The 22495-nt window shown below is 34.7% G+C and overlaps 1 protein-coding gene across 4 annotated transcripts in view; it reads left to right on the top strand.

Annotated features, from left to right (window-relative positions):
- Positions 1-21910, top strand: part of LOC105487459 (growth hormone receptor) — a 314004-nt gene extending 292094 nt beyond the window's left edge. For all 4 annotated transcript variants that reach the window (XM_011750909.3, XM_071098979.1, XM_011750910.3 and 1 more), the window contains 4 exons: positions 10519-10684; positions 12733-12823; positions 18129-18198; positions 18525-21910. In XM_011750909.3, coding sequence (XP_011749211.2) covers positions 10519-10684; positions 12733-12823; positions 18129-18198; positions 18525-19496 — 1299 coding nt within the window. In that variant the 3' untranslated portion in view covers positions 19497-21910. The remainder of the gene's footprint in view (positions 1-10518; positions 10685-12732; positions 12824-18128; positions 18199-18524) is intronic.
- Positions 21911-22495: the final 585 nt, after the last annotated feature.

Raw genomic sequence — 22495 nt, 5'->3', positions numbered from 1 at the left:
TCTGTTAAGACAGGAGATGCTTATGTATATATGGAGGCCTGTGGAAGGAAAGGAAAACTATTTCTCCATTCATTCTTGAGGTCCAGTTTAACTTTAGAGTAAAATTATAGACTGGCCACTTAGCTATCTTTGGGGATGTGGATAAAAATGGAAAAGTTTGTGATCAAAGTCAACAGTGACTATGGCCAAATATTTTCCCATGATTTCAGTTGCTGCTACTCAAAAGACTCCCATTAAAACAAATTCATACGTGTTTACAGGAAACAGAGGAAGGGAATTTGTCTCTTAGAGGTTTCAGAAGGATGTTTTGTTACATACCTCAGAGAAGAATCAAGCTGAGATTCTTACGTAGGCAATTAGAGAGCATGGTACTGGTTAACCTCTGAATCCCTCTCTTCCTTACCAAGCATATGGAACTCAGCACTTCGATAAAATTCACATGGCACATAACAAGAGGAAAAACAGGAGTATCATGCTGCTCCCAATATAACTAATTCTAAATCTGTCTAACCACAGCCACAGGCACAGCCAAACCAAGCAGTTTCTGGCCACTCATCAGGTGATGCCCAGCAGCCTGGCACAGATCACTCCCAGAATTTTGAGACACCAGGACATTCAGTGAACCACTGAAAAAGATGCCAGTTTTGTCATTAGAGGAAAGTTAAGTTTGGAGAAACTTTGAGTAGTTGCAATACTGGACTTTGGGGCTCTATTTTCTGAATCATTTTAATGTAGATATCTGTTCTGTAACTTGGTACAAATAAAAGTCCTGGTTAGATGCTAAGTCAAACAAGACTGTCTACATCCAAGCTACAATCAAACATTATTCAGCAACAGGTACTGAAATAACTACTATGCAGAAGGCACTGTGCTAAATACCTGAGATGGCGGTTCTCAAAGTGGGAACCACAGACCCCTGAGGGTCCCTGAGACCCTTTCAGAGAGTTCAGTACTATTTTCACAATACACTAAAATGTTATTTTATTCACTATGCTGAAATTTAATTTAATGGCACAAAAGCAATGCTGGAAACACTGCTGGCACCTTAGCATGAAGCAAGGCAGTAGGATCAAATTTTACTAATAGTCATTATATTCTTCATCATCATGCACTGACAGTAAAGAAGGGGGAAAAAGCTAGTTTCATGTATGATGTTCTTGATGAAGCTGTAAAAATTGTTAATTTTGCTAAACCTCAACCTTTGAGTACATAGCTTATTAATATTCTGTGTGACATATGGGAATTACACATTAAGCATGTCTGCTGCATACTGAGGTATTGTATTTGTCTTGAAGAAAAGCGCTTAAATGACTGAGCTGCCAGCTGAACTAGTTGCTTTTATTGCTTGGAGCACCATTTTTACTTGGAAGACAACTGATAAACTGGCAGATGGTTATTCATATTTGAATTGGCAAACATTTCTCAAAAAAGAATGAGGTGAGCTTGTCGCTTCAAGAAAAACAACTGACTGTATTTTTTGCCATGGAAAAAATTTGACTTTTCAAAGCAATTCATTTTGCCTTTTTGGAAAATTTGTGTCTCCAACCGTGAGCTTGATAGTGTTTTAATATTTGAAGACTTTTCTTGAAGAGATTCATGGTGATATTAATGAAAGTGATTTTTTAGTTGTATTGTGTAATAAAATGTATGAAATTTAGAAAAATCTACAAGTCAGTGAACCAATATTTTCCAAATGACTAATATATTATGTAATTAAATCATGCATGGGGAAATGATCCATTAAAAGTACTAGATAGAATGGTGAAATTTTTTAATGATCAAAAAATTTTTTGTATATTTATTGTGTACAACTTTTTTTGAAATATGGATACATTGTAGAATGGTTCTATCACAGTAAGTAACATGCATTACCACACACACCATTTTTTGTGTGTATTGAGAACACTGAAAATCTACTCACTTAGAGATTTTCAAAATACAATACATAGGCATTAACTATAGTCATTATTTTGTACAATAGATTTCTTAAACTCGTTCCTACTAACTGAAAATTTTAGTTCTTTCGTCAATATCTCCTCAACTCTCCACCCTACCCACAACCCCTGATAACCACCATTCAACTCTCTACTTCTGAGTTCAACTTTTTTAGATTCTGCATATAAGTGAGATTATGTGGTATTTATTTTTCTGTCTCTAGATCATTTTTCTTAATATAATATCCTCCAGGTTCATCCACGTTGTCACAAGCGACAGGATATCCTTCTTTTTTTAAGGCTGATAGCATTCCATTGTATATATATACACCACATTTTCTTTATCAACTTATCCATTAATGGAACATAGGTTGATTCTATTTCTTGGCTGTTATAAGTAATGAACATGGGAGCCCAGATATTTCTTCAACATACTGATTTCATTTTCCTTGGATATATACTTAGTAGTGGAATAATATAATGGATCATGTGGTAGTTCTATTTTTAATCTTTTGAGGAAGCTTCATATTATTTTTCATAGAGGGTATACTAATTTACACTCCCACCAATAGTGTGCAAGGGTTCCCTTTTGTCCACATTCTCACCAACACTTGTTATCTCTTCTTTTTTTGAAAATAGCCATCCTAACATCTTTGTGCACTCTATGCCTTCTGTGAGCTGATAGCTCATTGTGGTTTAAATTTACATTTCCCTGATGATTAAAGATGTCAAGCATTTTTCATATACCTGTTGGCCATTTCTATATCTTCTTTTTAAAAAATTATATTCAGGTCTTTTGCCTGTTTTTTAATTGGGTTATTTATTTTCTTGCTATTGAATTGGTTTAGTTCCTTATATATTTCAGATATTAAACGCTTATCAGATGTATTCAAATATTGTCTCCCATTCCATAAAATGTCTCTTCACTCTGTTGATTGTTTCCTTGGCAGTGCAGAAGCCTTTTACTTTCATGTAATCCCATTTATCTATTTCCACTTTTGTTGCCTTGCCCAATGGAGTCATATCCAAAAAATCATTGCCCAAACCAATGTCATGGAGCTTTTACTCTATATTTTCTTCCAATAGTTGTACAGTTTCAGGTTTTACATTTAAGTCTTTAATCAATTTTGAGTTTATTTTTGTATATGATACAAAATAAGGGTATGATTTCATTCTTCTGCATGTGGATGTCCAATTTTCCCAACAACATTTAAAGACAGAATCCTTCCCTTACTGTATATTCTGAGCACCTTTGTGATAAATCAATTTACTATGAATGTGTGGATTTATTTCTGACCACTTTATTCTTTTACATTGGTTTATGTAATGTTAATGCCAGTACCATGCTGTTTTGATTACTATAGCTTTGTATTATGTTTTGAGGTTGGTAGAGTGATGATTTCAACCTTTTTCTTTTTGTTCAAGATTGCTTTGGCTATTCATAGTCTATTGTGGTTGCAGACAAATTTTAGAATTGCTTTTTCTATTTCTGTGAAAAATGACATAGGAATTTTGATAAGGATTGCATTGAGTCTGTAGATCGCTTTAGGTAGTAGGAACATTTGAACAATATTAGTTCTTCTAATCCATGAACATGGGCTATCTGTTCATTTATTTGTGTTGTCTTCATCTTTTACAGTTTACAGTGTACAGATCTTTCACCTCCTTGTTTAAATTTATTTCTGGGTATTTTATTTTATTTTTATTTTTATAGCTGTTGTGAATGGGATTTTTTTATTTCTTTCTCAGATTGTTCCTTATTAGTGTATAGAAATATTACTGATTTTTATATGTTGACTTTGTATCCTGCAGCTTTACTGAATTTGTTTATCTGTTCTAGCAATTTTTTGTTGAAGTCTTTAGGGTTTTCTATATATAAAATCATGTCATCTGTAAGCAAGGACAATTTAATTTTTTCCCTTCCAATTTTGGATGCCTTTTATTTCTCTCTCTTGCTTAATTGCTCTGAATAGGATTTTGAATTGAGTAGAGTAGAGTAGAATAGAGGAGTTACACTGAATAGAAGTGGCAAGAGTAGGCATCTTTGTCTTGTTCCTTGTCTTAGAAGAAAAGCTTTCCACATTTCACTGTTTATTCTGATGTGAGTTTGTTATACATGGCCTTTATTGTGTTGAAATACATTCCTTCTATATCTAATTGTTAAGGGTTTTTATCATGAAAGGATATTGAATTTTGACAAGTGCTTCTTCTGTATCTACTGAGATGGTTCCATGGTTTTGTTCTTGGTTCTAGTAATGTGATGTATTATGTTTATGTATTTGTGTGTGATGAATCATCCTTGCATCCCTGGGATAAATCCTACTTGATCATGGAGAATGGTCCTTTTAATGTGCTTTTGAGTTAGTTTCCTGGCATTTTGTTTAAGATTTTTACATCTGTATTTATCAGAGATATTAGCCCATAATTTTCTTTTCTTGTAGTGTCCTTTCATGGTTTTGGTATTAGGGTAATGCTAGCATCAAGAAATAGTTTGAAAGTATCCCCTTTTCTTCCATTTTTTGGAAAAGTTTAAGAAAGATTGGTGTTCCAGTGAAGCTTCCAGTGAAGCTGTCAGGTCCTGGGCTTGTCTTTGATGACAGACATTTTACTACTGATTCAATCTCTTTACTTATTATTGGTTTATTTAGATTTTCTATTTCTTTAAGAAAATTTTAGTCGGTTGTTGTGTGTAGGAATTGATTCATTTCTCATGCATATAATTTTTCAGAATGGTCTCTTATGAACATTTGTATTTCTATGGTATTGGTTGTAATGTCTCCTCCTTCATTTCTGATTTTGTTTTTAGTTTGAGCCTTCTCTTTTTTTTTTTTTTTTTATGATTTAGTCTAGCTAAAGATTGGTTGATTTTATCTTTTCAGAAAAACTTGTTTCGTTAATCTTTTCTACTGTTTTAATGTGCTAACTCAAAAGCACATTAAAAAGATCATTCTCCATGATCAAGTAGGATTTATCCCAGGGATGCAAGGATGGCTTATTACACACAAATACATAAACGTAATAATCACATTACTAGAACCAAGAACAAAACCATGGAACCATCTCAATATTTTCTACTCTCTGTTTCATTTATTTCTGTTCTGATCTTTATTATTTCCTTCCTTCTATGAACTTTATGCTTAGTTTATTCTTTTTCTCGTTTCTTCAGGTAAAATGTTAGGTTATTAATTTGAGATCTTTCTTTGTTTTCTGATGGAGGCATTTATTGCGATGAAATTCCATTGCTCTTCGAACTACTTTTGCTGCATCCCTTAAGGTTTGGTATGTTGTTTCCATTTTTGTCTCAAGATATTTTTTGTTTTATTTTTTAACTATTATTTTAGGTTCAGAGTTACATGTGCAGGTCTGTTATATAGGTAAATTGCATGTCACAGGGGTTTACCATACAGATTATTTCATCACCCAGGTAATAAGCATAGTACCCAGAAGGCAGCTTTTTTATCTTCACCTTCCTTCCACCCTCTACCCTCCAGTAGACCCTGGTATCTATGGTTTCCTTCTTCATGTCCATGTGTTCTCAATGTTTAGCTCCTACTAATAAGTGAGAATATGTGGTATTTGTTTTTCTGTTCATGTATTAGTGTGCTTAGCATAATGGCCTCCAGCTCCATCCATGTGACTGCAGAGGACATGATCTTGTTCTTTTTTATGCCTGAGTAGTATTCCATGGTGTACATATACCATATTTCCTTTATCCAGTCTACCATTTTCTTTATTCCACGTCTTTGCTATTGTGAATAGTGCTATGATGAACATACACATGCATGTGTCTTTAGGGTAGAATGGTTTATATTCCTTCGGGTTTATACCCAATAATAGGATTGCTGGGTCAAATGACAGTTCTGTTTTAAGTTGTTTGAGAGGTTGCTAAACTGCTTGCCACAATGGCTGAACTAATTTACATTATTACCAGCAGGGTATAAGTGTTCCCTTTCTCTGCAACCTCACCAACATCTGTTATTTTTTGACTTTTTGAGAATAGCCATTCTGACTGCTGTGATGTAGTATCTCATTATGGTTTTGATATGCCTCTCTCTAATTATGAGTAATGTTGAGCATTTTTTTCATACACTTGTTGGCCCATGTTTGTGTTCTTTTGAAAAGTGTTTGTTTATGGCTTTTGTCCACTTTTTAATGAGACTTTTTTTTTTGGCTTGTTGATTTATTTAAGTTCTTTATAGATTCTGGATATTAGACCTTTGTCAGATGTATAGTTTGCAAATATTTTCAGCCATTCTATAGATTGTTTTTTCAGTTGTTTCTTTTGCTGTGCAGAAGTTCTTTAGTTTAATTAGATCCCATTTGTCAATTTTTGTTTTTGTTGCAATTGTTTTTGGCATCTTTGTCATGAAGTCTTTGCTATGGCCTATGTCTGGAATGGTATTTCCTAGGTTTTCTTCTAGGGTTTTTATAGTTTGGGGTTTTGTATTTAAACCTTTAATCCATCTTGAGCTGATTTTTGTGCGTGTTGAAAGGAAGGGGTCCAGTTTCAATCTTCTGCATATAACTAGCCAGTTACCCAGCACCATTTATTAAACAGTGTTTTCCTAATTCTTGTTTTTGTCAACTTTGTCAAATATTAGTTGGTTGTAGGTATGACACTTTATTTTGGGGTTCTCTATTCTGTTCCATTGATCTATGTGTCTTCTTTTTTAACCAGTACCATACTGTTTTGGTTCCTGTAGCCTTATAGTATAATTTGAAGTCAGGTAATGTGATGCCTCTGGGTTTATTCTTTTTAGTTAGGATTGCTTTGGCTGTTTGAGCTGTTTTTTGCTTCCATATGAATTTTACAATTGTTTTTTCTAATTCTGTGAAAAATTGCATTGATAATTTGATAGGTATCGCATTGAATGTGTAGATTGGCTTGGGCAGTATAGTCATATTAATGAGATTGATTCTTCTAATCCATAAGCATGAAATGTTTTTCCATTTGCGTTAGCTGTCATTTTCTTTCATCAGTGTTTTATACTTCTACTTATAAAGATACTTCAACTCCTTTGTTAAATGTATTCCTAGGTTTCTGTGTGTGCGTGTGGCTATAACAGGCTATTTTAATCTGCTAACAATTTAACTTTCTTGCATAAAAAAACTCTACACTTTTATTCCACATACCCTCCCACAAACACACATATCTTAAATTTCCAATGTCACACTTACATCTTTTTATATGGCATATTTCTTAACAAATTATTATACCTAGTGTTATTTTTAATAATTTTATCTTTTAACATTTATTCTAAAATAAAAGTGATTTACATACTACCATGAAAATATTAGACTACTCTAAATTGGACTGTGTGCTTACTTTTACCAGTGAGTTTTATACTTTCATATGTTTTTATGTTATAATTAGCCTCCTTTTCTTTCAGCTAAAGAACCCCCTTTAGCAGTTCTTGTAAGATAAGTCTGTTGGTGAGGAATGGTTAATTTAAATATAACAAAGTACAAAAAGTTCATTGGTAGAGTTTCAGGTTTCATATTTCCACTAACCTTTAAGAAACTATCATTTGAGTTTAGTCTGTTGTTAAACAGAAATGTTCACAATTATGTGAAAAGTTTATTAAAATATTCCTCCTTTTCCTCATTATTTATCTGTGTGAGGCCAGGTTTTATTCATTTACATCAACCAAAATAGCACATTCTAATAGATTTAATTCAGAAGCAGTTATAAAAATACAGTCATCTTCAAGTCTGACATTAAATAAATTTGCAAAAATGTAAAACAATGTCACTCTTCTCACTCTATTTTTTATTGTTTGGGAAAGCACAATAATTTTTATGAAAATGTATTATTTTAACAAAATCAATTTATTATTTTCATTTTAAAAATTAGGATTTAAAAATTTTTCCATTTCAATTTCTAATATGGTAAATAGTGATAGGTATAACCCAACTAAACCAAAATCTTTAGGATTCTCAAATGTTTAAGAGTGTAAAGGAGTCCTGAAACAAAAAAGTTAAACAACCTAGAAAAAAACAAAGATATTAATCAGTATGATAGCATTCATCGATTCAATTACCATCATGGCATCCCTAAAAGCCCATGGTATATAGTTACATCTCACTGAGCCACCACTTTGAAACTCCCACCCTGCACCAGGTACTTGTGAGCGTGTAACTTTGTTAATCAACTGTTCAGGGCTGTATCCCAACATGGCTTTGCTGCACTTTTTGTGGCACCTCTGGTAAATCTCATTAGGTAGACCAAAGGGATCAGTTAACTTTTTCTTTATAACTTTTATTCACGATATTTTATAAGTTTGGTAATTTGCAAAAGTCTTGGACAAAGACCAGGGGCTTATCAATAATAATTTATCTCTTGAAGAAACAAACAATATAATTGGTTATGGAGCACAGGCATCATAAGCAGAAAACAGGTTTATAAGTAAAGGGGGAAAACCTAGTGTGTGTTGCTTGCATCAGGAATTCATGTTACCATTTGGCAATATGAATCTGCTTAGCAGTGTGCAGTGTGCTTTTTTTTTTTTTTGACAGGATTTTGCTCTGTCCCCAGGTTAGAGTACAGTGGCCCAATCTCGGCTCACTGCAACTTCCACCTCCAGAGTTCAAGTGATTCTCATGCCTCAGACTCCTGAGTAGCTGGGATTCCAGGCACAAGCCACCATACCCAGCTAATACAACTAATTTTTGTATTTTTAGTAGACACAGGGTTTCACCATGTTGGCCAGACTGGTCTCGAACTCCTGACCTCAGGTGATTCGCCAACCTCAGCCTACCAAAGTGCTGGGATTATAGGCATGAGCCACTGCACCCAGCCACCCTTTTTAGTAAATACATTTTGCATGACCGTGTAGTTGTTTACAGCTATTTATCTAGTAAACCAATAACTTACAGTTTTTTAAAGACTTAATGGACAGCATGGAATTATTCATGATATCTGCGCCATATCTTGAGCACCCACTGTATACCTGATGTTGTACTGGGCTTTGGAAATGAAAAATAATGAGTTATCTTGGGGAATTTACAGTGTAACATAGAAAGCTTGTATAACTAAATTTGCACAATGAAATATAATTAATAATAGAAGAAGTATATTATCTGGCAGAGCAGAGTGGGGAAAAGTACCAGCAAAGACTTAGAATATCAGCTGTCCTCAATACTTGCACTTAGACTTGGATGAGAAACAGTTCCCTGCACAAGCGGATGACAGGGTTAGGTATGATAGGAGCCATGTAAGTAGGAGCCACTCAAAATCTGAGTTTGGTGTGGCTGGTGTGGAGGGTTGAGAGAATATGAAGAGAGGACCACAACTTGAATTACTGAGGGCCCTTTTTTGATTCTATTAGTGAAATCTTTAAAGAAATTGTATTGGTGACAGTAACAGAGAAATAAGGGCTTTGAGGATGAAAACATAGGCTAAAAAAAAAAAAAAAAAAAAAAGCCTAAGAAAAAATAATAAAGTTCAGTATTCAGTGTCCCGCCTTAAAAGCATTTTAGGCATGCAAATATCCCATATATTCAGAAGTTCCTATAAAATATATAAACAAACCCTGTCATATACACATGAGGCAGAAAAAAGATACTTTGTGAGTAGAAACTAATTGAGGTAAAAGAAAAACTTGTTTTAGAAGCTGAAGGCCCAGCTGCTGACTTAATAAAACAAATTATGAGAATTTTATTTATGTGAAAATCCATCCTGTTGAAAAACCGAGTGTTTAAAGTTTTCTATAAACAGCAACAAGGTGTTCTACCAAAAAAATATATATATATGAAAAGCACATTGAATACCTGCTTTGAGTATTTGACTTGGAGGAAAATAGCATCACTAGTTGAGTATCTCTTTGATAGCAATATGTGTTAAAAGTCTAACAATCTCACTCTACCCTTCCCTGAGAACGTAAAGGAATATCCTAACCTTAAGGGTTGTGAGACCTAGATATTTCTTACCAAAGAACTCCTGTGACTTTTCTTTGCAAATTTTAAATAGCAAACTGTTTTGTGGTGGCTTTAAGCCTTCCAGAACAAGCGTATTAGATATGTAGTTCCTTTTAATAAAAGTATTTGGAAGTTCAATAAAGGCAATTATGATTTTTCTAGGACCGTTTCCAATTCTGTTATTATGTGAATGACTACCCAGAATTTCCATCAAACACTGATACACAACTTGCTATGGCTACAATTTATTTTGGTGTGGAAATATGTTTGTTTTTCTGTTCTTATGTCTCCCTTCATACAAAAGTGTAATATCCCGGATATGTAGACATATAGTTCTGCCATTCAGAGTAATTCTAATATGCTTTAATCTTATTAACTATCTGGAAGACCAATGCACAGCTGTAGCTGCATTTCTTTAAGTGAGTCTATCATATATTTGGGTTTATACCAAACTAAATTTGTGAACTATTATCCATTTAAAAAATGATTATTTACATAATTATTTGCCTTAATCTTCCTTTAAATAGCAAATGCTCACGATGCATTTTAAAATATTACCTACTTTATAAAAATCCATTCTGAATGCAAATGGGGGAATACCTGTAGTGTTTATTGCATTGAGTTGTTGATTCTTTAGCCAATATGCATTTATATTTTGTCTTGAAAGATGGATCCTATATTGTCAACATCAGTTCCAGTGTACTCATTGAAAGTGGATAAGGAATATGAAGTGCGTGTGAGATCCAAACGACGAAACTCTGGAAATTATGGCGAGTTCAGTGAGGTGCTCTATGTAACACTTCCTCAGATGAACCAATTTACATGTGAAGAAGGTAAAAGAAATAAAAGATTAAAATAGCAGCTAACCTGGCTTTTGTCAATATAACAGTTGATTCAACCCTGCACTGTTAGTGTTGTCCAGATCAAAATATATTAGCATCAGATATCACGGTGAGAGACCTTGAGCTCAACATCTGAAACAGATATTGTTCATTGCAAAAGCAGAAGGAAGATTTAGTTTCCAAATTTTTCATTCAGGAAATGTCCGGGGGACAGGTGGAAGTTTAGAGACAGGAATTCGGTGGCAATCTCCAGATGGTACAATTCAGATGATTCTTTTCTTTATATATGTTTATGTTCCTAAAATTTTCTGTAGTAAGTTTGTTTTGAATTTATAATCAGGAAAAAAAAAAGCTGTTCTGATGATTAGGGAAGAAAGTATGTTTCTATATGGATGGAGAGATACGTGGCATCTAAGAGGAAACCTAATATTGAGTCGACATAGGTAGTCAACAGCAGCTGCATAGGTTTTAGAAAGTGGAGGTATGGCTTTTTCCTAGAGGAAAGGCTAATAAGTAGGGTGGCAGTCATACTCAAAGGAGACATGGAACATTTGAAAACCGTATGTAGGAGAATCACAACAATGATTAAAGTTTTTTAAAATGGGACCTATGAATTTAGAATAAAAGAATTAAAACTTTTAGATACAGAAATAAAGAAAACTGATTAATAATGAGCAGAAAGTATAGAGTATTATGATTCTCAAATGGGAATTGGCTCTATTCTATCTTCACTGAAAACAGACGTTTACAGGGCTATATGTTTGTTAACGAGATAACCACAAGCTACATAGAAAATAAATTTATATTTCTGCATTTACTATACAGGTAGAATCTCATGATACTAAATAGCACTAGAATGAAAATTTCTGTAGCACCATTTTCTCTAAACTCTAGTTAACTGACTTCTTGTTTCCAAACTATTTGATATAATGCAATTCTGGTCTTAAAAGTATGATAGCTGTACACCCTTAAGCTTAGTGTAGTGGCATTTAATTCACTTAACATATATTTTTTAAAATGTCTTTTCCTCTTTTACTAACAAAAAAAGAAACTCTAACTTTATGTTATTTTCCTGAATATGTCACTGATATGAAATTAGAGAAACTACAAGACAAAAAATGATTTTTTTCTCCCCCACCAATTCTTTAAAATGCTTATATTATCTCCCTAGGGGATTTTAATAACTTATTAAATAAGAAAAGACTATTTCAGCATAAAGGCCTACATTTTCAATGGCGATGTTAAGATAAATTTCATCTGTCATTTCTATGAAAAAGTGGTTAGCCTCTGTCTCTGTGGTAAGAATACTGGGAACCAATTGCAAAGTAGCTGGCAGGTACTTAATCTTAAGGAATGAAATAGAAGTTTTACAAACAGGTTCCCCCAAGTCTCATACAAAGTATACTAAAACCTGAAGATGGGAGCTCAATAGTGATCTTTCTGTCAATTTTATGTATATAATATACATGATATATATTTATTATATTTTAATAATTTAATTTATTGATATAAATATGTATATTTATAGCTGTAAAATATATGTTCTTTGTGTCTAAGAAGTTTCTGTCATGATTTATCAATAAAAACTCTGCCTTCATCTTTTTGATAAATCTTCAATCTAGAGGCTATGATAATCACCACACTTAAAAAAAAGTAGAAAAGAAACCAAGTGGGCATTATTTAGGTAGTGTGTTAATAAGCAACACTTTTTTCCTAGAGCTGAAACCTTTATGATACTCCCTTGACACATAATATGCTTAAAGCAGATTGTTTGTTTTCATAAAACACACTGATTTTGCACTATATGCTGTTTCTTTATTTTGAAGTTTTTTTAATGAGGAGATTTGAAAAGTGGACAGAGATGTTCATAAAACAGAAAAAAACTAAGTCATTGCATTCTGTTTCAGTGGTTATCAAGAGAAATCAGTGGCTTTATTAGATGAATACAAACTGAATTTTTTGTGAAAAGGGAAAGGGAAATGTAAACTGTGCTTCAACTATTTGTAATTCTGAGAGCGAAATATTATTGTGTGTTTCAGATTTCTACTTTCCATGGCTCTTAATTATTATCTTTGGAATATTTGGGCTAACAGTGATGCTATTTGTATTCTTATTTTCTAAACAGCAAAGGTAGGTGTGAAGTAGTATTCTTTGGTATTTTTTGCCAGTTGTTTAGATTTCCATGTGTGTTTCTATTTGTTATTTGATATTTTCTTTGTCAAATTATGAGTGGAAATTTTAGTTAACCTAGTAAACTTTTATCTCCAGTTATATATTTACCATTTATATAAAACCCAATTTGTTGTATTTATCATAGACAACTTAGAGGTTTAGATTCTATCTGGAGACTTGTACAGGACATTAAGAGGCTTAGGCTGGTGACTATGCATACCTCGTGATGTGTACCTCTTTATCCAAGAGCTAGCTCTTCCCCTCGAGTCCTCAACAAGTTTACCCATTCATTCCAGATCTTCAGAGTATCACTGAGCCTTTGGCTGAGTCTGATACAGTCCTTATATATAGACATTTTTTTTTTCCTTGAGATGGAGTCCCACTCTGTTGCCCAGGCTGGAGTGTAATGGCGCAATCTTGGCTCACTGCAGCCGCTGTCCCCCAGGTTCAAGTGATTCTCCTGCCTCAGCCTCCCGAGTAGCTGGGATTACAGGCACCCACCACTATGCCCGGCTAATTTTTGTGTGTTTTTGGTAGAGACAGGGTTTTGCCATGTTGGCCAGGCTAGTCTTGAACTCCTGATCTCAATACACAGGCAAAATTTTAAGTGGCAAACTACCCAGGTAGATAGTTAAGTCTAATAAAACATTTTTTAGACTTCATATGATGATGATTTCAAGTAAATTCAGGTTTAATTTAAATTATTTGGATATTTATGATTTTGTGTTTCACCTGCATTTATAAACACAGCTAAAAGTCTTTATAAGTGTAAAGAGATTTCATTCCACTTTCTCTTGGAATCAAAAGCCTTGAGTTCCAGTTATCATTTTTGTCATTGCTGTTTGACCTTGTTTGAGTCCCAGAATCTCTCCAGGCCTCCATATTCTTATGGTTAATATGAGGGTATGGGTTATATAATCTTTAAATTTTCCTTGAGCTATGATATATGTTATTTATATTATTCCGTTTTTCTTCCTGATAGAAACTCACTACACACTACACACTCCCATATTTTTAAACAAAATATGGGAAAAATGATTGGTACTGATTGCCAGTGTCCTACATTTAAGGTTGTTTTGTTTGTTTGTTTGTTGTTTTTTTCTTTGTTTTGTTTTGCTTTGTTTTGTTTTTTTGAGATGAAGTCTTGCTCTGTGACCCAGGCTGGAGTCTGGAGAGTGCAGTAGCTCAATCTCAGCTCACTGCAACCTCCACCTCCCAGGTTCAAGCGATTCTCCTGCCTCAGCCTCCCAAGTAGCTGGGATTACAGGGATGTGCCACCACGCCCAGCTAATTTTGTATTTTTAGATAGTTTCGCCATGTTGGTCAGACTGGCCTCGAACTCCTGACCTCAGGTTATCCGCCCGCCTCAGCCTTCCAAAGTGCTGGGATTACAGGCGTGAGCTACCGCGCCTGGCCCCATTTAAGGTATTTTTAAAGTCCCAATGGTTAACCTTGCTTCTTCTCCTAGAACTAAGGTGACTAACACTCCCAGGTTGCCTAGAGCTCTCCTGGTTTTTAGCAATGCAAGTCCTGTGTGCCAGGAAATCCCTCAGTTCCAGGTAACCAACGCAGTTGGTCTCCTTACCTAGAATTGAAAATAGGTTCTCCAGCTGAAGCCAAAAGGCATCTATAAATCAAAATGAGATCTATGTTAATATATTTTAAAGTATTTTAATTTGTTTTGTAACGTAGTATAACATTTGTAAACTTCAAAATAGAATTTTCTTAGGAAGAAGAATTATTGGGACACTAGAGTTCTCGAGTGTCAAGCATGCTAAAAGTCTAACTGAATGCAGAAAGGGTTATTTTCAGTAGAGTTTTATGTCCAATTTTATAATATAAACCAATGGGAAAGTAAAATTCATTCTGCAGAATTCCATTTTGCACCTAACTTTCTGGCAACATTTCTATTTTCCAAAAAAGCAGCTATCATAAATCACAATACAATTTTCTGTTGTTTCAGGAAAATAAATAAATATATTTTTAGATTTTTAATTTGTGTATTTAAGTAATGCCAACAAAAAAAGAACCAAATTATTCTGTTGATTAATTTCAGTTTTTTAATCTATCTATCTTGTGGGGAAATTTATACATAACTTCAATAGATAAACTCACGAAGTATATAAAGTAATTAGCTCTTAGTATTAGTTGTGAATTTCTAGCCATTGTGAAGGCCAAGTCAATTTGTTATGTTGTTTAGTTATATTAGCTAACAATATTAGGAAGAAACAATTATCCTCTCAAAAAGTAGAATTTCCAAGAAAACATATTACTTCTAATAGAGTGCTTTTTATAAATAATGAAATTCTTAACTATAATGTTTAGTCAAAATCACCAGATTCTACAATTAATTTGAAATCTTTATTGTTCTCCCAATTTTCCTGCACTAAATTGAATTTTCTGTAGGAAAGAATTAACTTTTTTTTCATTTGCCCAATAAAAACCCTTATCGTTGTCTAAATTTGCATGTTCTACTGAAAGTGGGAAATAGTAGCAAATATTTGTCAGCAAGTATGGACAGAACATGTAGTTCCAACAATTAAATTGATACTACAAAGAATGAGATTTTTCTTAGAACTGTAGGGCTGTAAAGTGGCTTCAGGTCCTACACGCCTTTGAAATTTTGTGAGTCCACAATTCATTATCCAACCCACTTCACCCTGCTTTAATCCAGTTACTTGAGTCAACTCTAGCAAAATTTATAATTTTATTTGTATCTGATACAAAATCACAAACTTAGTTTCAAGTCAGGCTATACTGGTTCCTACCACACAACCCACCCAGCCTTTGAGCTGTTACCAATTGAGGAAAGAAATAACTGAATCAGCCCAAAATAGAACTTCCAAACCAATAGCCAAATTCAGCCTACAGATTCACATTTTATTTTATTTTAATTAGTTTTGATTTTAGAGTGAAGATTTTCCTACAAAGTGTTTGTAAAATACAGAATTTTCACACAAAAATCCAGATTTGGGGATTATCTTTTAAAAAATGAAAGATGTAGTGAAACTGAACAAGGCGGCATATGCTGCAGCAGACAACCAGCTGTCCTATTTGGGACTGGCACACATTCTTTAATGTGCCACCATCCTCATTCCTCCTAATGACTTTGCAACTGGCTTGCTTTATTCATCTGCATGATCTGCTTGGGCCCCTTAGATTTATGGTCTGCCACTGTGACATAAGGTCACTACAACCCCTAGAAAACCACTAGCACATGCCTGAATGCATCATCCTATTCAAAAAGGAGAAGCACACGTCACAAAGTCAAACATCAGCCATTTGGAAACCTTTGCTTCCTGTAATTAGAGTTATGTTCCATCTTTTTATGTTTTGGAGAATTTGAAATATCGATTTAGAGATGCAGAATCAAGAAAAAAAAAAAACAGCAAAACAGCAGCATGACGCAAAGAACCTGGGTTTTGGTTTGGAGTCAGGTTCTCTGGGTTTGAGCCCCAACTGTGCCAACTATCAGTGCATGATTTGAACGTGTTCCTTAATTTTCCAAGTTTTTGCACATATATATCATCTGCCTCCCTGGGAGTCATAAGGATTAAGTGAAATGTTTAGTGCAGGGGTCACAAACTTATTTCATGGAGTCAGAGTACATTTTTATGCTTTTCAAGCCATACAGTATCTGTCACAACTACTCAACTCTGCCACTGTGGCCATAGAAATATGAAAGTGGCCATAGACAATATGGAAATGAATGAAGATGCTTGTGTTCTCATAAAATTTTATCTACACAAACAGGTGACAGGCCAGATTTGGCCCACAGACCTTAATTTAGTGACCCACAGTTTAGTGCAAAATATATCCCACAGCGTCTGATTTATCAGAAGCACTAAAAAATGAGAGTAGTTCTTATTAATAATTTGTATTGCTTATTTCTATATCTGTAATTCATTAGTAAGAATTTGCTTTAACATTTGCCCCACTGAGTAGTAGAGGCTACTTAATGCAATTTATAAAATGGAATTTCCCTTATTGCTTGGATTAGGTAAAATGGCAAGTAGAAATATTGAGAGAATGTATTCCTTATGTAATGGACTAGACTGACCATTCACACTGAGTGGAATAGCAACTGATATCCAAAAATCAGGTTACCACCTCTTCATGACAGTGTCATCTCTGAATAGTCAGGAGTTTTTTTAAAAGTTAAATGAATTGTTTGGAATAATATCTGAGCCTTTTTTCAGTGCTATAATTTGATTTTTAAAAATAAACTCCAGGCCAGATACAATGGCTTATAGCATATAAATCCAGCACTTTGGGAGGATGGGGCGGGAGGATTGCCCTGAGGCCAGGAGTTCCAGACGGCTCGGGCAGTGACTAGAGCAAGACTCCATTACAAAAAATGAAACAATAAAAATTAGCCTACCCTGTAGTCTTAGCTACTTAAGAGGCTGAGGCAGGAATATCGCTTGGCCCAGGAGTTTGAGGCTGCAGTGAATTATGATTACACTACTGGACTCCAACCTGGGTGATAAATTAAGATCCTGTCTCAAAAAGTTTAAAAAAAAATTAAAAACACCATAAACTCCAATTACACTATTAATTGTACAAAATAGATACATGATTTATTCATTTTTATGACCGAAAAATAATTTAAAGATTTGCAACAGAAAATGTAAATGCATCCTTGAATTGTGTATATAAACCCATACTGATTAGTTAGAGATAGTTCAAATTTAGTCTGTCCCATCTGAAATGAATCCTCTAGTAAAACCCTGTTTAATAAGATCATCTTAGATAATTTCATAATTAATATGAACTATATAGCTAACCTACCCAAGTCTACCCTTTTTCAAGGGTGCAAGTAATCTTGGCTCCATGTGGATTGACCCTTTTTTCGTTCTTTCTTTTCTGTACAAATTACTGATGAGATGTACACTGGAATTGCCTTATAGCTGACATGGAAATCAGCTTCAGATGAAATTAAATGTCTTACTTTCAAATACTAAATCTGGCTGAAAATAAAAAAGCATTAAGAAAAAAAGGATTGTGGGAAAAACACATTTTCTTTTAATAGACGTCAGATGAGGTTTTTCGGGTTTTTTAATTGTTCTTTTTTTTCCTTCTACAATTTTTCTTTCTCATTTGCTGTCTAATATTTTCTTCTGTTTCTCATACTCCAATTATATAAAGTACCAGAATATTTGGAAAAGTAATAGTATTGCCAATATTTTATTTCTATCTTTTGCTATAATTGAGAATATGTAGCTTTTAAGATGTCAAAACCAAAATTTTATATGTTTTCAAGGATTAAAATGCTGATTCTGCCCCCAGTTCCAGTTCCAAAGATTAAAGGAATCGATCCAGATCTCCTCAAGGTAATTAATAATTTTATCTAAATTGTGGCCAGTACTAATTAACACCTGAAGAATCCTGTCATATGTTTAAAGTTTTCTGTAAGCTATATATATCACATTCAATTTTCTTGTATCTCGTCTCCTAGAGAAAATTTTTTAAAATATTCTCTCTTAAAAATAAGAAAATGTCATATGTATAAAAAGTTATGCACTAATTTATGTTTTGTGTATGTTTTGTTACTGTTGTTCTTATTGTAACCATAATTAATCTCTGAACATCATTTGCTAATTCATTTAATTATTATGAGTTTCTTTTCATAGATCTTCATTTTCTTTCTATTTTCTAGGAAGGAAAATTAGAGGAGGTGAACGCAATCTTAGCCATTCATGATAGCTATAAACCCGAATTCCACAGTGATGACTCTTGGGTTGAATTTATTGAGCTAGATATTGATGAGCCAGATGAAAAGAATGAGGGATCAGACACAGACAGACTTCTAAGCAGTGACCATCAGAAATCACATAGTAACCTAGGGGTGAAGGATGGCGACTCTGGACGTACCAGCTGTTATGAACCTGACATTCTGGAGACTGATTTCAATGCCAATAACATACATGAGGGTACCTCAGAGGTTGCTCAGCCACAGAGGTTAAAAGGGGAAGCAGATCTCTTATGCCTTGACCAGAAGAATCAAAATAAGCCACCTTATCATGATGCTTGCCCTGCTACTCAGCAGCCCAGTGTTATCCAAGCAGAGAAAAACAAACCACAACCACTTCCTACTGATGGAGCTGAGTCAACTCATCAAGCTGCCCATATTCAGCTAAGCAATCCAAGTTCACTGGCAAACATCGACTTTTATGCCCAGGTGAGCGACATTACACCAGCAGGTAGTGTGGTCCTTTCCCCAGGCCAAAAGAATAAGGCAGGGATGTCCCAGTGTGACATGCACCTGGAAATGGTCTCACTCTGCCAAGAAGACTTCATTATGGACAATGCCTACTTCTGTGAGGCAGATGCCAAAAAGTGCATCCCTGTGACTCCTCACATCAAGGTTGAATCACACATAGAGCCAAGCTTTAACCAAGAGGACATTTACATCACCACCGAAAGCCTTACCACTACTGCTGGGAGGCCTGGGACAACAGAACATATTCCAGGTTCTGAGATGCCTGTCCCAGACTATACCTCCATTCATATAGTACAGTCCCCACAGGGCCTCATACTCAATGCAACTGCCTTGCCCTTGCCTGGCAAAGAGTTTCTCTCGTCGTGTGGCTATGTGAGCACAGACCAACTGAACAAAATCATGCCTTAGCCTTTCTTTGATTTCCCAAGAGCTACGTATTTAATGGCAAAGAATTGGCTGGGGCAATAATGTTTAAACCAAAACAATGTTTAAACCTTTTTTGCAGGGGTGACAGGGTGGGATATGGATTCTAAAATGCCTTTTCCCGAAATGCTGAAATATGATGTTAAAAAAATAAGAAGAATGCTCAATCAGATAGATATTTCTATTGTGCAATGTAAATATTTTAAAGAATGGTGTCAGACTGTTTAGTAGCAGTGATTGTCTTATTATTGTGGGTGTTAATTTTTGATACTAAGCATTGAATGGCTATGTTTTTAATGTGTAGTAAATCACGCTTTTTGAAAAAGCGAAAAAATCAGGTGGCTTTTGCGGTTCAGGAAAATTGAATGCAAACCATAGCACAGGCTAATTTTTTGTTGTTTCTTAAATAAAAAAACTTTTTTATTTAAAAAATTAAATTAAAACTAGAGGTGAGAAAATCAAACTGTAAGCAAGAAGGCAAAAATAGTTTGGATATGTAAAACATTTATTTTGACATAAAATTGATAAAGATATTTTTAATAATTTAGACTTCAAGCATGGCTATTTTATATTACACTACACACTGTGTACTGCAGTTGGTGTGACCCCTCTAAGGAGTATAGCAACTACAGTCTAAAGCTGGTTTAATGTTTTGGCTAATGCACCTAAAGAAAAACAAACTAGTTTTTTACAAAGCCCTTTTATACCTCCCCAGACTCCTTCAACAATTCTAAGATGATTGTAGTAATCTGCATTATTGGAACATAATTTTTTTTAAACAAATATTTTTTTAGCAAATTTTTAAACAAATATTTGTTAATTTAGAAAACTTTAAAGTGTTTGCACAGATCAACTTACCGGGCACCAAAAGAAGTAAAAGCAAAAAAAGAAAACCTTTCTTCACCAAATCTTGGTTCATGCCAAAAAAATACATGCTAAGAGAAGTAGAAATCGTAGCTGGTTCATACTGACCAAGATGCTTAAGTGCTGCAGTTGCACATGGAGTGAGTTTTTTAGTGTGTGCAGATGGTGAGAGATAAGATCTATAGCCTCTGCAGCAGAATCTGTTCACACCCAACTTGGTTTCGTTACATAATTATCCAGGAAGGGAATAAGGTACAAGAAGCATTTTGTAAGTTGAAGCAAATCAAATGAAATTAACTGGGTAATCAAGCAAAGAGTTCAAGAAATAGGTTTTTGTTTCACAGCCTATAACCAGACACATACTCATTTTCCATGGTAATGAACAGAACATAGAAGAAACAAGGTTTTCAGTCCCCACAGATAACTGAAAATTATTTAAACCTCTAAAAGAAACTTTCTTTCTCACTAAATCTTTTATAGGATTTATTTAAAATAGCAAAAGAAGAAGTTTCATCATTTTTTACTTCCTCTCTGAGTGGATTGGCCTCAAAGCAAGCATTCAGAAGAAAAAGAAGGGACCTCAATAATTTAGAAATTATTTTGCAATCCCTTAATATCCTAAACATCAGGTTTTGTTGTTGTTGTTGTTGTTGAGATGGAGTCTCACTCTGTCGCCAGGCTAGAGTACAGTGGCGCAATCTTGGCTCACTGCAATCTCCACCTCCCCCAGGTTCAAGCGATTCCCCTGCCTCAGCCTCCTGAGTAGCTGGGACTACAGGCACGCACCACCATGCCAGGCTAATTTTTTTGTATGTTAGCAGAGATGGGGTTTCACCATGTTGGCCAGGATGGTCTCAATCTCCTGACCTCGTGATCCGCACAACTTGGCCTCCAAAAGTGCTGGGATTACAAGCGTGAGCCACCGCGCCCGGCCCTAAACATCATTTTTAAGAGCATTGGGATATTTCCTGAAAAGGTTTATGAAAAAGAAGAATCTCATCTCAGTGAAGAATACTTCTCATTTTTAAAAAAAGCTTAAAACTTTGAAGTTAGCTTTAACTTAAATAGTATTTCCCATTTATCGCAGACCTTTTTTAGGAAGTAAGCTTAATGCCTGATAATTTTGAATTCCCTTTCTTGCAGGAAGGGCTATGAAAAGCTAGAATTGAGTGTTTAAAGTTCAACATGTTATTTGTAATAGATGTTTAATAGATGTTCTGCTACTTTGCTGCTATGGTTTTCTCCAAGAGCTACATAATTTAGTTTCATATAAAGTATCATCAGTGTAGACCCTAATTCAGTTCAAAGCTGTGTGTTTGGAAGACTATCTTACTATTTCACAACAGCCTGACAACATTTCTATAGCCAAAAATAGCTAAATACCTCAATCAGTCTCAGAATGTCATTTTGGTACTTTGGTGGCCACACAAGCCATTATTCACTAGTATGACTAGTTGTGTCTGGCAGTTTATATTTAACTCTCTTTATTTCTGTGGATTTTTTCCTTCAAAGTTTAATAAATTTATTTTCTTGGATTCCTGATAGTGTGCTTCTGTTATCAAATACCAACATAAAAATCATCTAAACCACTCTGTATACTGTGAATTATCATTGTAAGGAGAGCTTAGCACCACTGGATCAAATACATCAGCCCTGGGTATGGAGATTTTTATGGGCTGGGATATAGAGAGGGAAACATAAACCCCTTCCCTTATTTTTTGAGGAGACAAAAGCCCAGCTCAGAAATATCCTACTGGCTTGGCCCTCCCCTTAGGCTGTGACTCCCCATGGGCAAAGGTTCATAGAGCTGTGTATTTGATGCATCATAGAAAATAAATGACATGGGTGTGGGGTGAGGGAGAGTGACATGTGAGCATTATCTTTATATTTCCAGCTTGAGCATGTTGTCTGGAAGGAAGGAAAGCAGCTCTTCCTCTGCCATTCACCCATTGGCCTAACTCAGTTTATTGGACTAGCTGCTTGTTATCATGGGAATCAGCTAATAAGTCAGGCTTGGGAGAAAAGCTGATTAGGTAGGTTGTGTAGGAGCTTGAGAGAGCCATGAAGTATAGATTCCTACAACAGGAGGCAGGCTGCAGGTGAGGTGGCTACTGAACCCT

Source organism: Macaca nemestrina, chromosome 6 (assembly GCF_043159975.1).
Source record: "Macaca nemestrina isolate mMacNem1 chromosome 6, mMacNem.hap1, whole genome shotgun sequence".
NCBI classification, from domain to species: Eukaryota; Metazoa; Chordata; class Mammalia; order Primates; family Cercopithecidae; genus Macaca; species Macaca nemestrina.
Note: the sequence above shows the minus strand (reverse complement) of the source record. Positions and strands in the feature narration are given on the sequence as shown.